Here is a 15,638-nt window from a genome sequence, read left to right on the forward strand (position 1 = left end):
ATACTCATTTATTTCATGTAGCTTATCTCCAGCAGCTTAGAAGGAGAAGCTTGTTACCCTTTTTGATTGTGAAGGATACAAAGTAGTACCTGACAAGCTATATTGGGTTAGAATGTAAGACTATCTTTCTTTCTGAAATATAGAAGTCTCAGAGATATTTCTCTCTAGACTTCTGAAGATCAGCTGAATGGAGCCTCATACAGGGAAAATTAAAACTTATTTCTGATTGCTTCTGGGACACATCTTATACTATGTGGGCAGATGGCACAAAAACATAGCTGCAAACCTACCAGAGCACATCCTGCATCTTGCCGCCCAAACAGATAGTGAACGTGAAAACTATGGGTGTTGAATTTAGAGGCCTTTTGAGACTGTAGGGGAGACCTGAGTTTATTGTTCTGTTGTCAGAGGTAGTGGGGCTGTGGAGGACTTGGGAGACAAAGCTGAAGGAAATCTGTTGTTACCTCTCATGAAATAGCATGTATGTTAGTTCTGAATTTCCTCAGAAGCTACCAAGATGGATGAGTTGCCTTTTTTTTTTTTTTTTTGCTACGAGCATAGTTTGCATTGTTTTTTCTGACCATCTAAATGCCCCTGTCCTATAGACATGATCACTTACTTATCTTTCAGAGGTATTCTATACACTGAATATATTCTATTCACAATAGAATTCTATATACTTGGTGTATGTTTCCACAGGAATTTCTTTGGGATTTCTTGAACCACCAGGAGGGTCCACGTATAAGAGATCGTTTAAGCCATGGAGAGATCAATCTAGAAGCATTTCCCAGAGAAGTAGCTAATCAGATAGTTGCATTTGCAATGACTCTTCTCTGCAGATTCTCAGATGAGGACATGTTTGCTTTTAAGGTAGGGATCAGTATTACGCTCTCAGAAGATTTTTTCAGTTGTTTTGGATGCCAAATCTGATTTTAGAGAGTCTTATGACTGAATCTTTCTTGACAGCAGCTTTTTGTGGAAATGAAGTATTCCTCCAAGTAAAAAAATTGTGAAAGTATGTTTTTTCTAGTTTTGTAGTGAAATAAGTACAGCAAGTTTTCCAAAAGATTACCATTTCTTACTGTACTTTGATTTGTTTGCTTAACCACTCCTTATTCACATGGTTGATCCATAAATTATAGTGATTCCACTTAATTTTATTTGTCAAATTGTATCAATATCTAGCCTGTTTATCGCTGAATTATCCAAAAGGTATGTAGAACAGAGGTAGCTCGGCCACTGAGGTATGTAATATTTGAGATTTTCTTTCTCTGAGATGCTATAAATAATGGTGGCTCACTAATGGAGGTGTGATTTGTATCTGCACTCTGTACTGTGAATTTCTGAACACTTTTTATCTAGCAATACATGTTTCTCAACATTAGCAATTATTATATTTGCTCCCCCCAATTTCCTGTATTTGGGATTTCCGTATATTTGGGATTACTCCTTTCAATATCATGCAGCAACCTGTGAGATAAATCTTCCATTTATAAGTTGTAGCTCTTTTTAGTATATTGCATGCTTCTGCATTAAGAAAGTACTTGGTTGCTTTTCTGTCAGCTGCTGTCAGGTTTCATAGTTAAAATGTGTCAAAGAAATTAAGCTTTAAACACTCACTGTGCTGATTACTGCTTTCAGCCCTCAGACATTTGGAAGTCTTTATTGACTTCCATACTATAGGTAGCTTGCATAAAACTAAGTATAAGTCTAGGTCTGCATACGATTAGGACAGTTTAAAGAAACTGTTGTGTATTGTCTATGATTTTGTAAATCAGGAACACATGGTCATAAAACCACTGATGAACTGTGCAAGTTGCTACCGTTCTCGATTTCATCCAATTTCTCGACTCAAGAAACAGGTAGGTACTTCCAACTGTGAAAGCATTTCGGTCCTTAAAATTGTTAATCCTTAAAATTGGTCCAATTGTTGTCTTCATGCTTTGATTGTCCTAAGAAGTTAAAATCTTACATTTTTGTTAATGAGTTTTTTAGTTTTATCTTTTGGAATTTACAGTTGCTAAAATGAGATGTAATTAGGCACACTCCTGTTGATGCAATTGGTGCTGTGTTTGTGCTCTAGATCACTGAATAGCTTTATTCTTACCTGAATGTTTGCTGTTCTGTAGTTTTCTTAATCTCCTTGTGCTTTCTTATGTCAGGAACACTCTAGTCAAGTATCTAGGAATCTTGGATTAGGCTATAACTAAGGTTTTTATTGTATGAAAGCCAGCTGATTAAGATTCTGTCATAGTAGCAAAACCTACTTTCAAGTGTTGTGGTCGTTCTCTGCCGATCAGTTTATAAATTACTGAACTGCTTGAAGGTATTCCTCTATTGATTTGAGATTGCAGTAGACATGCTTAGTACTTTTCATTTTCGACAGCATTCAAACTGTATATTACAAAAGTTACGTTAGTTAATTTTTTTATATAAAAATGGAAGAAGGAATAGTAAATTAGTTTATTCAGATGATGTTTTAGCATGGAAGTGTACGTCAAGACTTTTTGCCCTAACATGAACCTTAACAATTGATGTCAGCTTACACAATTATGACTACTGAACAAGTAACTTATGACCTGTTGCAGCTTTTTCTAAAATACACACTAAGAAAAATAAAATATGTTGTCCTGTCTGTCAAAGGCTACACTTTACATAACATTTTTCATGATACATTTTTGAGGTGCTGGAATGTATGAAGAGCATTCACTTATGGCCTGAATTGCCAACAGTGCCTGAGGAATATGTTCGAACGATTAAAGGGTATGTGTATGCTATTAAAAAAAGATAGTTCTCAAAATAGTTATGAAAAATGGGATTTGAGATGGTGAAATAATTCTTCAAATACGTTACTAGGAAGATGATGGACACCAAAGGGGTTGTGAGAAGATCCCTTTGTTCTTTTTAGCTTAATCTGTACTATACACATCAGTACAGATACTATAAAAACTATAAACAGTGTGCTAACTTGAAGGAAATAAGACACCTGAAACATACAAAGGTGTTAGTGACTCCATATTCTATTTCTGAAGAGATGCTGAAGAGGCTGTTAGGAAGTTAAACTAGAGCTAGAGTCCATCACAATAAAAACAAAAAGATGGCTCATCAGATGTAAAACAGAGAATAATTGCTTATTCTGAAAAGGACGTGGTAACCAAATCAGTAGAAGACTTTAAACGAGATATTACTTAGAAAAAGAATGTAACATCTCTTGTTATTTGAAAAGGAGGAAGTCATTAATAATATCACTGGAGGAAATTGCACTTGTTTAGAGCTGAGAGGTGAAAATTCAACGCATCTGGCACATACTCAAAATGCTGCAAGATTTTGATGAATGAATAGAGGATTAAGAGGGGTTCAAAAGACTGCTGAGACTGAGAAAATGTTGGTTTTAGTTGGAGAAAGAAAATCATGCTTCTAAGGTGGAGGGAAAAGAACCATAATATCAGAGAGTGAGAGTAGACATTGAATACAGTGCTGTCCAAAAAATCTGCATCTTGATTTGCCATTTGAGAAACAGTAAGTACTACACAGTTTTATAATCTCAAATCTTAATTTTTTTCTTTTGTTTTTAAGGTTGGAAGGAAATGATGAAGCTAGTACTTTCATTTTGATGATATCTGAAATTATATCTCAGTTGCAGCAATATATGCCCCAGAGTTGCTGTAGTTCAGGTGATCCAATCAATAGTGTCCTAACAGAGAGGTGAGTTTTATGTCCTCCTGATTCCTGCTGTCAGCTTCTACATGTAGCCCAACACAAGAGCTCTCAAACCTAAGCTACTCATTTCCCTGGTTTAAAACAATGCTTGAAATGTTGCATGCGCTTTTCTAATGTTGCTGCTGATTTAATCTAAACATCTTAAGAATGCAGCTGAACAACATCTTTAAATGACGATGAGACATTGTAGATTTGGGACATTATTACAGTAGACATTTTACTTGGAAATTAGCATGAAAAAAATAATCATTTTTCTTTCAGACTGGGGAAAAAAAATTTTTAAATATTTATGTATGGACTAGATTAAGTTGGGTTTAATCTGTTTTGTGTGCTAAAACTGCATCAGAAATTTGTTTTAATGTGCTTGGTGTCACAGCTGTGTGTGGCATTTAAAATAGTAATATGCCGCTACATAATTCTGTTCTTACATGCTTTAGTGTCAAGATTCTGAAATAGAAGATACCTTGTTATACTTGTTGTCAGACTTGGAGGTATGCTAGTTCCAATTATATCTGACTTGGAATAATGATCAAAACAATTTGACTTTTAATTGGCACTCTTATAGCAGACTTAAGAGTCCCAAGACTGAATGAATATGTTGGAACAAAACTCTCCTAATCAAACCCATTTGGCATAGGCAGGATAGTGCAAAGAGGATTTTACCTGTTGCTTTACTAATGTAGCATGTGCGCCTTTTGTTTCCTACCCATCAATTTGCACTTTTCTCATGAAAAAGAAGCCTAATTACTGAAGTGTTAAACCATTTTTAGAGTTTTCTGCCTTTATCACTTTTAGTCACTAATATTTTGCTGTCTCAGAGATAATGTGAGCGTGAGAGAGATTAAGAAACATTTCTGTAAGAACAGAGTTTTTGAAGTGATGTGTGACACATTAGGTCAGCAGATTAGAATATGACAGCAGAAGGATATTTGGGTGCTTTAACATAATCTGGTGTGGTGTTGATTAAAACAATGGCCTCACCACCTGCATTTTACAAAATGTTAAGTCTGCTGCTTTTTCTGCCCAGAAGAAGGACCACACACTAATGGGAGTACTAATTAATACAATTTGTTTGAATGAGTTTTATTACGGTGGATGTTAATTCATTGTGAATTGAACTATGGTGGGAGGCTTCAACCGCAACCTTGCTGTGATTTGATGTGTTCAGTGTATCATTTCAGCCAGGCAGTTTTGTTTATTGTGGTTGTATTTCTTTGATCTGAAATGGGAAACACATTCATCACCAGCAGTTTTGTATTAATATTCAGTAAAGTGATAGAGAACACAGTCACTACCCCTACTACATAGATCTTTGCTTTTTTTCAGTCATGAGGTAAGAGTAATCCGTTTCCAGGTTTTCTGAGTTAAAACATTATGAATCAAACCACACCGAATATGAAACGTATCTCATGTTAAATCCAGCTAACAAAAGATTGAAATTAACAATTCCTTCCTGTTTTGGAGGCTGTTGAATGAACTTTGTGATATGCGTATTTGCACACTTTATTCTCCGCGACCTGTTCTGGAAATATTGGTGGTGCTCCGTAAAATAAGCACACAGTGCCATCAAGTGTCTGAACAAGTTATTGCCAGCACTGAGCTGAGATACAAACAGTGGATGAATAAGACTCTACGTTCTCGCCAGAGGCATAACTATCTACGAATGTTAAACAGGTTGGCTGATGTTTTTTCTTTACTTTGTGGTTAGGTTTATGAGAGAGTGGCTGAATGCTGCTGTTGCTAGCTTTCAGTGATTTGTCTGAGACGTTTAGAGTCAACAGTGTTCATGTGTTTTTGTTAACCACTTCAGCATTAAGTGTCAACCCAGATTTCTATTATGTGCTAATATTGAAATAACAAGAAAATCTCAAATTGGAGAATAAATTAATGGGTATTTTTAGCATCGCTAGAGATTACTTCACTGTAAATTACAAGCTTTCAAATAAAAGTATCATTTAAAATGTTAGATTGTATTTTTTAGTTGCTAGCTTTTCCAATTTAAGCATATAAATGCCATTCAAGTTTTAACTGAATGCAATAGATTAAACTGATTTCAAGACTCTATTTACTTTACTTCTGCTGCTTTTTATCATTATACCTGGGTCAGCATCTTTATAGATAGAAGAGAGATTGTTTAGTATTCCATTAATTTTGTTCCTATTCAGAAGTGTTTTTCAGGGATTTATGAATCTACTTTAAAAACTGGGAAAACTGTAAATATTGTATTCTTAGCCAGGTTATGTTCCTAAAAATGTTAACTATATTATTTAAGAAACGTAGCTTAAACTGACAACTGACGATACATATTTGCAATTCAGTTGAACTCCACTTTATTATCTATGGAGTAATGGGTGCTGGTGAAGTTTCCTTTGGAATCTTAACCATATGTGTTTCTCTTTTTTTCCTCTTTTTGAGGTTTCATATTTTATAGTCTTCATTTACAGTTTTGATATTTGCTCTGCTCTTTGCTGAAGGACATTTCATAATCTTCCCCCCACTATGCAATATCCAGCTATCTAGGATGGATGCCGAAGCCTGAAGAATTTTTTATATTAATGATTTCTGTTTAATCTGGGTTTAGTTTTTTTATTTTAAAATATTTTTGCTTACTTCTAGCATTAAATTTTTGTCTCCGGTGTTGCGGCTCATCTTAGTGTTGATTACTCTGGAAGTAGTCAATGTTCATTTGGTTTGTAAGAAGAATCCTTTTGATTATCAGCAGTATCTAAAGTGAGTATATAAGATTTACTTTATGAAAACAGGAAGTCGTACACATTCCTTTTTTGATCTGTAATATAAATCCTGTAGAGAAAAAAATAAAAGGAACAGCATGACTTTTAGTAGATTGTCATCCTTCTTCGTATTATTATAGTCATCATTATCTCTCTGACAACGTTCACTCAAGAACTAAAATAACTTAGTTGAAAATATATGGTCCAGTTATTCACATTTTTAATTTTTATTAGACTCTTCCTTAGTATAGATAGAGAACAATCACACACTCAAAAACTATTAATACATAAAAGCTGTATTTAGTATGTTGGTAACTTTACTCCTTGTGTGTCAATTAACAGATGTTTGGATATCATAGGCATTGTGAAACATTTGACTGAGAAAGGAAAGGAAGCCATTTGGGGAAAATTCTGTCACACATTTTATCACCGCATTCTTTCTATGGCAGCGTTTAATTGCAGTTCTGAAAATCATCACTTTTTACTGTGAGAGTGAGGGAGTGGTTCTCTTCTAGAAGTAGAAGATTATCAATACACCTTAGTGTATTGATAATCCTGAGGGATATTTGGAAATTTGAAGACATTAGCAGCTTTAAATCAGGCATTGAGATATTTTTCTTTATTTCTTTTTTCTTTTTAAATCCTTTAATGAGTTTTTCTTCTTTGGTTTTACTTCTCATAGGTTTTTGAAGTCAGTCTTGCAGTATACTGAGAACTTGGTGACATACACAAGCCCCGAGAAAAACAAATGGGATGAAACCATGGAGCTTACAGACAAGGCTTTGATAAAAATAAGGAAAATCAGTGACAGAAAGCTAATGTTAATGCAGCTAGCTACATAAATTAAATGGGTTTAAGATTATTTGGACATTGTTATATATTAAGAGTTCTGGAGTCCTCAAGTTTTACAAATCTAATTCAAAGACAAACTTCATCAGTCATTGTCAAATTTTGGATGCAAAATTTAGTCTTTTTATTAGAAGGCGGCTGTTGAGATGAGTTGAATGATCAAGCTTCTGAAAAACAGACTGTTTGCTAAATCCAGTGAAAAAGATTTACTGTGAGCTAAATCAGGATGATGCAAGTACCACTTTAAGTATGTTATGTGTTTTGTAGCTTGAATTTTTTTTTTTTTGGTAGTTTTCTATTATACTGAAAATGTCTAAGAAAAGAGTGGGAATAAAAGCTCTGGAAAATTTTAAACCCAGAAAGTAATTTTTTACCTTGAAATATACTGGAAATAATGTCAGACACTGTGATCAGCAGGTTAAGAAATTATGAACGTTTAGCATAAAGTAGTGCTTATTGGCAGCTGTGGTTGTTGTTATTAGCTCAACATAGAGTCAGGTCTTGCACTGAGGTACAGCTGATAGCACAGTAACCAGTTGTTTATATACCAGGATTTAAAGGAGGCAGTGTGGAATAACTTTTGCACCATATGTGTTTCTTTTGTTTAATTTCATCTACTCATTCCCAATACATATCTAGTTAGTGAGTTAATTTCATGCAGATTAAATATTAACACTCACATGCACACGCTCACAGATGCATTTTTATTGTGGTTCAAAGAGTTATCCTCTTGTTGCACACCACATTCGAGTAATTTATTTTTTCAGAATAAATTCTCCCCCTTTCTCATCGCCAAAGAGTAGAATTTCAAAGGAATGCATCATTTGAAGAACAGATTCACAGAAGACCACCAATCTCTGTCCATTTGCTTTCTCCTACTGAGAGTAAAACCAGAGGGTAATGTCTGGAGAATGGTTGGCTCTACAAAGGATTAGAGATTCAAGTTACATTTTAATAAGATTCTTTGCAATGTTTCTTGACTGGAAATCACAGTGAGAGAATTACTAGTTCAGTTTATTTGGTGTGGGGGATGGATATAAACTAAGATCATATTGCTTCCTTTATGCTACTCTTGCAATATATTGTGTGTGTTTGAAATTTAACTATGTCACTTTCCAAGGTTTTTTGTTACTATGGGACTGTCGTGGTTTAGCCCCAGCCGGCAACTAAGCACCACGCAGCCGCTCGCTCACTCCGCCCCCCGGTGGGATGGGGGAGAGAATCGGAAGAGCAAAAGTAAGAAAACTCGAGGGTTGAGATAAGAACAATTTAATAAGTAAAGCAAAAGCCGCGCACGCAAGCAAAGCAAAGCAAGGAATTCATTCACCACTTCCCATGGGCAGGCAGGTATTCAGCCATCCCCAGGAAAGCAGGGCTCCATCATGCGTAACGGTTACTTGGGAAGACAAACGCCATCGCTCCGAATGTCCCCCCTTCCTTCTTCTTCCCCAGCTTTATATACTGAGCATGACGTCATGTGGTATGGAATAGCCCTTTGGTCAGTTTGGATCAACTATCCTGGCTGTGTCCCCTCCCAGCTTCTTCTACACCTGGCAGAGCACGGGAAGCTGAAAAGTCCTTGACTAGTGCAGCAACAACTAAAACATCTCTGTATTATCAACACTGTTTTCAGCACAAATCCAAAACATAGCCCCATACCAGCCACTATAAAGAAAATTAACTCTATCTCAGCTGAAACCAGGACAGGAACTAAATGATGTGAAGAAGTGTGAACTAGATAAGAAAGATTAAAACTAGGAACAGCGAATAATGAATCAAATGCAGTGTATGAGCCACAGTCTGAAATTTCAGCTTTTTTTAACACCTGAGTTGGCAAATCCTAATTATATTTTTGAAGGCTTATTTTGTACCCATTGACTTTGCTCAGACATGTTAACTTCTGATAAATGTAGCTTGGTAGTGACATTTATGATGACACTTTCTTTGATGGTGATAAGTATTGTAAGGCAAAAAAAATTATTTAAGCTTTACATATTTATTATTTATTATAGTAAAGAGATCAAGAAATGAAAACACATAGTCATGGTTTAAAAGTACATAAACAGCTGACACGCTTTCTCCTTTTGAAAGTATGTTCGTGTACTGAAAAGCACTTTATAGACCGTAGATGTATGTTTTCAACAACATAAGTTCTCCTTTTGTTCCTATATTTAAACTCTGCTAAAATGATCTTGCATGCTGTTCTCTTCATATGCTTTTACCTAAGATGGAGCACATTGACAATGTCTCCTTTACTTATTAGTGTCATAGATGTGATTTGCTGCTTTAAGTCTGCAGTAAGAAACATGATGGACTTCTGGCAATTTTGTCAAAGATGCTTTTCCAGTTTGTTTTTCGTACCTCTGAAGCTCTCTGGTGGGAACGCTGCTACCATCTATCATTAGACAAATCTGGAGCAGGCTGGGACAGTCCAATTTATTCTGACTTAATGCTGTCATTTGCTGCATGCAGGGCTTATGGTTTCTTCCTGCTGTTAAAAAACTTGCAGAATAGAGCTGCAGAATAAGTGTATATTCTACAATTCACATTGAAGAACAAATGGCAAGAGACATGGTAAAGATCATGGGGTTTGTCCTTTATCAGTTACTTGAAATGACGTCTCCACTTCGGTTATTCGTCTTTGCCATCTGTTTGGAGTCACTTGGAGTTTCAAGATATTGGAAAGAATCTTGACTCTGAACACTCAGTATTCCTGAGAGCAAAAGAAGCTTGGAAAACCAAAGACATCCAGTGGGTACACGCATGAGTAATGCTGACAAAACACATCATGTTTAAATGCAAGTGCTCTGATTTTTGTTGTCCTGAAGGGAATTAATTCTGGAGCTGAGCTGTCTAAAACTGCATAGTCATCCATTCAGCATTCAAGTAGTTGTTCAGTCTTTTTTTCAAAATTCTTTCATTCTTGAAATTTCAAATATCTACAATTGTACCAAAGAATGTTGTCTTTCAAGTGTGGTATTTCATCCAAGTATTACTTGCATCTGTTTTAATTGTTGGCCTTGCTCCCTGCGGTCTGCATTTTCCTGGAGTTAGTATCCACTATTTGAATCTATACAGACATAGATGTGGAATCTGCAGCATCCTCTGAGGAAGGTGGTTGAAATATTTTGTTTACCTGGATAATGCTGATGAGGGAGTGATGATTCTTCAGTCAGTTCTTCTGAGTTCAGTTAATCAATTTATATGTGTGTGTGTATTAATTAAAAATAGCTGAGAATTTGTTTCTAACTTCCTGATCTTACAAGCTAATGTTAGGCATCCCGACTCAAAGAATTTATGACAGAAGTCTTGAAAACATGGAAGAAAATCAAGTATACATCTTTTTGGCTAAGTTATTGGAATTCATTTACATCTTCTTGAATATCCCATCTAAATTAGAAGAGGAGCATCTCTAGTGATTTTAGATTTTCAGAAGTGAGATGCAGTTCCTCTGCTTGCCTTCCACCTCAAGGGGAGTTTTCAGGTGAGAGATTGTATTAAATAATAAGAAATTGAATGCTCTTAATTCAAATTGGAATGGATATAGTTTTCAAGTAAGAGTAGAGATCCTTTGCTGCTTGCATTAGAACTAGCAAAAATAAGTATTGTAGGAAGTTCTCTGAATCCGTTGTCTCCATCATTATATGAATGTTTTTGTTCATATGCATAAACATTTGAGGAAAAGCCAATCTCCGAAATAACTGTTGTAGTTGTGTGAACATTTGTGGGTTTTGGTATCTTCTAGGGACCATCAAGATGAACTAGAAGGTTAGTGAGGTGGGCACTGCACAACTACAATGAAACATCAATTATGGTAGGCATCTGTGTGTGGAAACAAATCTTGTCCATTATTTTTCCATTATTTTCTCTCTGTCATTCTCTAGTTAGTACTCTCCACAATGATGATACAGAACCATGTGTTCTTACACAAATGCAACAAAAGTGGCTAAAAATACTTAAAACCTTTTTGAGGTTGTCATTACTATTGCATTATACAGAAACTTTTTACTTGAGGAGGTAGAGCAACAAATTTGATTTACTTGATCTTTTAATACTTATCATCTAGCTGTTTTCAAGCAGCCTGATAGTCTTTGAAGTGAACACATGGTGGCAGTGTTTGGTAATGCAAAGTAGCATTGCATCCTGACATTTACTTTCTTCTCTTTTCTTAGAATGTGTATGAAGAAATCAAATTTTCTTCTGATTTCATCAGCTTTGTTATATGTGTATTTAATTGTGGCCGTTGCATCTGGTGAAACTTTTTTCTCTCCTCATTTGTTTCAGATCACTTCTGGAGAAAGTGAACACCTCTGAAAAAATGTTTTGCAAACAGAATTTTATTAATTAGATAGAGGTTCATCACATTCACCACATTACTTGCTGAGGACTTTCCAAATTTGCTAGAAGTTCATCAACTCCCCCTCTCCTCAGGTAGTTTAAGAGAATGAGTTCTTTGAATTTAATAAATAGTTTATTTTAATAAATTATTGTTTATTACAAAACATAATAAGGTATTGCCATTCCTAAAATAAAGAATTCCAGATTGTCCTTTGTTAATTGCTGTGATATCACGAAAAATCTTTTCTCAAAAGCAAATTATATCTTTTGAACAAAAATAATAATTGTCAAGGAAAGTGTTTATTGAGAAAATTGCTCTGAGGTCTCAGCCTTATTGCTGTAGTAATGATTTTTCAGTCTGTTAAAACTGAAATGTGCTATTCATATGCCACCCTGTGAAGAAGATATAGTTGAGCATTGCTTGTTGGGTGGCCTTTGAAAGCCTTGTCCACAGTAGCACTTTCAAACCATGCAGAGAGGTTGCAGTTAAAAAAAATTTTCGTTCACATGAAGTAATTTTTGTACGCTGTGAAATCTTGTGTAGAAATGTTGGAACAGCCCCAGCAGAGCTTGTTTTTGCCTTATACTACATTAGTGCATCTGGTCCATGTATGGTGTATCACCTTTTTTTCATAATTGGTCTGCAGATGCGGAGCAGATTCCTGGCTGGCATAAACTATCCCTGTCCCATCTACTTCAGTGCGGATCTGTGAAGTTTACTCCACTAAGGATCTGTGAAGTTTACTCCACTAAGGATCTGCCCCATGCTGTTTGGGTTTCCCTTGAAGTGGATTGGTTCCTATCTGTGCTTCTTTTTCAGGCTTGCGTATTTTCAGGGGATTGGAAGAAAGAGCTATGTATTTCAGATAGAATTGCTGCATAGCAAAGCCTAATTAATTTAGCGGCTTACTTCACAGGGAAGTGGGGATCATGTGTGGGACTTCACAGCTTCACATACCAAATTCTTTAATATTTTTGTGGTTCAGAAAGAACTTCACGTAGAGTAGAAATCAGTTTTCTTTTTGAGGCTTTTTCAGGGGCAACACTATAGTTAGATCACCTGATTTTTGCTTTTTAAAAATTTTCAAGGATAAATGCAGATCTGTTATTTAAGAAGTCTTTTAAGTCATACAGATTTTCAGATAGAAATTGACTGAAAGGAAAATGCCTGTTGTTTGCCTTCCCTGGGCCCCAGGCAATAGGATGTAAATATGGGTAGTGAATACTGTGTGAGATCAAACTGGCATTTTTTCTGAAGGTGAGAATCCAAGACAGTATATACAATTAAAGCCAACAGCCTTGCTTACCAAAAGGAGTCCATGCCTTCTGGCATTCTCCACTGAATACCTCCTCTGTTCCTCTCCCATGTATATGCATCTCACAGTTTCTCCACAAAAAAAAAAAAAAACGTAGTAGAACCAGCCAGCACCAGTTTGTTTTCCATGTTTTCTTTTCTCTGTAAGGGATTAGTTGTAGTAACAGATTTCATGTGCCAGAAAGTGGGTGAACATTAACTATTGTGTCATGCACTGATCCTTCCCACAGCCCTGCAAAATTTGAAATGCAGGAATGGTTATTCATTAACATTTCTTTGTGTCTACAGGAAGTACATTTACTATGTAAACATGTTTTATATAGAACATACAGCTGTTTTGAACGAGCACTCAATGAAACATAAGAGTACAGTGCCTACACTGCCACTTCAGAAACTCTGAGATACCACAGCATTGTGTTTTGGAAGAGCAAACACACAAAGAATTTGCCTGGAAAAACGAATGGTGGAAGTTTCTTTAAAAAAAAAAAAAAAAAAAACAAAAACCTTTAATTTGTTTGATTGTTTTGTATCTGAAAAGCTTGGACACTGAACTATTGATATGCAGTCAATATTTAGAAGTGGGGTGGGTGAGGGTGTGTTTCTGAAGTTCCTTATGCTGATTTTAGTAGAGATCTCATTAGAGAAGGAAAATTCAAGCACCATCAGATAGTCCATTTTTAAGAGACTGTGGAGTATATTGACACTGGAAAAAAAACTTACGGTGTGGAGAAAATGTGCCTAGAATACCTAGAAGAATCACAGGCCTCTTGTCCTGAGAATGTCAGTCTCAAATTTGGGAGGAGCTTTACTAGTAATGCTACTTCCTTGTGTAATAGGTGGAATTCTGTCTGATACACATCTCTGCAAGCAACCCCAGTAGCTAAACTCCACCTTAAATGCATTTTGTGGAGTGGGACATTTTCTGAAAAGGTGAGGAATGTTTCTGCTTCCCAGAAACAGTAGTCAAACAGAGTGTTTTGGCTGGGCTGTTGCCTCTAGGTGACTGAAGCTGTTTTGCCCCTTCAGAGCTGTAGGTTGGTGCATTTACCAAGGTACTTCTCAAACGGGCTGTACACTGTAGGCCCTCCCGTGTACCATTCCTAAGGACCACAGGACCGAGTAGCACAGGTGTGCTGTGTAGAGGGGTTATGTACAGCATACCAAGCCCTTGGACAGCTCTCCACTGTGCAAGGGGGTAGATGTTGAGGTACCGAGTTAGCCAGCATTTGGGCCATGGGCTGGTATACTGTGGTTTTGTGTTTGACCTTTAGCTGAGATAATCTTTGCTCAGAAAAGTCCAAGATGGGACAAGGGGGTCTTGGTTGTCTAACCAGTCCTACGTGCATCTTCTACATGTAACTTTTATTAAATGTTAAGGAAGGGGAGGGCTTCTAATTGTTTTAATGGGAAAATAATAATACTTTTAAACCAGCAGGATAGTACAATGATAGGAGATGTCAATTAGATGAGCTCATAAATTTTGGACCAATGGCATCTGTGCAAAAGTGGAAGGTTAATTCTATGCAGTTGGTAAAGAAAAAGTAACCAAAAAAAAGAAAAAAAAAAAAAGCTGCCGTTGACCCTTCAGGATATAATGCACTTGTGTCAACATGGACTCTGCCCAAACATTGTTCTGCTGGGAAGCAGCTGGATGCCCTGCCCTCTGGTTTATATAGCGCCAAAGGGAGGGGGTAAGGAGAGATGAGGTGAGGGAAGAGGGAGGGGAAAAAGAAGCAGGAGGGAAGATAAAGCAAACCCAGCTCACCTCTTCAACACCACGCTCTGAACTGAAAATATACTGCGGATGACCCTCTTGGTGCTTATTTCTTGATATTTAGGGACCTGCATCAGCAGAGAAAGACTGTCTACCTCAAAGTCACAGGCATTGTTACAAGGAAGCAATTTTTCTGCTTCCTTTAGAAATATTTTTCTTTGGGAGGGTAGGCGGAGATGGGGAAAGTGGGGCAGGGGAGAGAGTAATAGCTATTTCTGTCTGGCCTGTTATATTTGAGGTCTAATTTATAGTATTCCATGTAGCATGATGGTGTCATTTTAATGGTGTATTAACACTGAAGTCTGGAATATTTATTTGGTTGAAAACTGCATCTGATACTAAATACATCTCTAGGGAGATGGCTGTGGGATGATTACAGAACTGATGGCCATCAAATTGATAGCATTTCTGTGTCCTCCTGAGTCTTCTGCTGTGAAAGTGGGACAGGGCGTTTTCTGGTTAAGAATAATGGTCTCTGTGCTGTCCTCAGGGGCAGATGTGGCCCAGCACCTGCGCTCTGGATCCAGGAGGGACAGAGCTGCTACACAATTATCTTCCAGTTTGCTGTTAATTTCTATTCAGATTAATCAGTAGTTGCTTGACATGAGGAATCACATTGAGAGCTTTAAAGCTTTACCACACACCATTGTTGTTTATTTATTTACAGTCTGTTATTCATGCTAGAAATACTGGCCAATTTAACCTGATTTGTAATCTTGCTTCCTTCCTTTTTTTTTTGGCTGACATCTCCCATGTAATTTGCATATGTATAAAGCCAGGGGCGTTTATTGCTCGGGGGTTTTTTTTTGGTTGACTATCTGTACCAGGTAATATGAGATAGTGCCCAACAGAGATTCTTGGCATCCCTTACTTTAAACCAGGTTAATATGCTGAAGCAAGAGAGACATTA

General features: G+C 36.5%; 1 protein-coding gene across 4 annotated transcripts in view; it reads left to right on the plus strand.

The window, feature by feature from the left end:
* The window catches only part of ERMARD (ER membrane associated RNA degradation), a 22,164-nt gene extending 10,413 nt beyond the window's left edge, over nt 1–11,751 (plus strand). The window contains exons 12-21 of one of the 4 annotated variants that reach the window (XM_075495826.1): nt 700–870; nt 1,779–1,862; nt 2,684–2,763; nt 3,577–3,705; nt 5,185–5,394; nt 6,337–6,450; nt 7,135–7,548; nt 9,314–10,785; nt 11,047–11,115; nt 11,586–11,751. In XM_075495826.1, coding sequence (XP_075351941.1) covers nt 700–870; nt 1,779–1,862; nt 2,684–2,763; nt 3,577–3,705; nt 5,185–5,394; nt 6,337–6,450; nt 7,135–7,294 — 948 coding nt within the window. In that variant the 3' untranslated portion in view covers nt 7,295–7,548; nt 9,314–10,785; nt 11,047–11,115; nt 11,586–11,751. Of the gene's footprint in view, nt 1–699; nt 871–1,778; nt 1,863–2,683; nt 2,764–3,576; nt 3,706–5,184; nt 5,395–6,336; nt 6,451–7,134; nt 8,035–8,068; nt 8,384–9,313; nt 10,786–11,046; nt 11,116–11,585 lie in introns of those variants that run through there. The other 3 variants (XM_075495827.1, XM_075495828.1, XM_075495824.1) reach the window with 3 other exon arrangements.
* The last annotated feature ends 3,887 nt before the right edge of the window (nt 11,752–15,638 follow it).

This window comes from Mycteria americana, chromosome 3 (genome assembly GCF_035582795.1).
Source record: "Mycteria americana isolate JAX WOST 10 ecotype Jacksonville Zoo and Gardens chromosome 3, USCA_MyAme_1.0, whole genome shotgun sequence".
In the NCBI taxonomy this organism is placed as follows: domain Eukaryota; kingdom Metazoa; phylum Chordata; class Aves; order Ciconiiformes; family Ciconiidae; genus Mycteria; species Mycteria americana.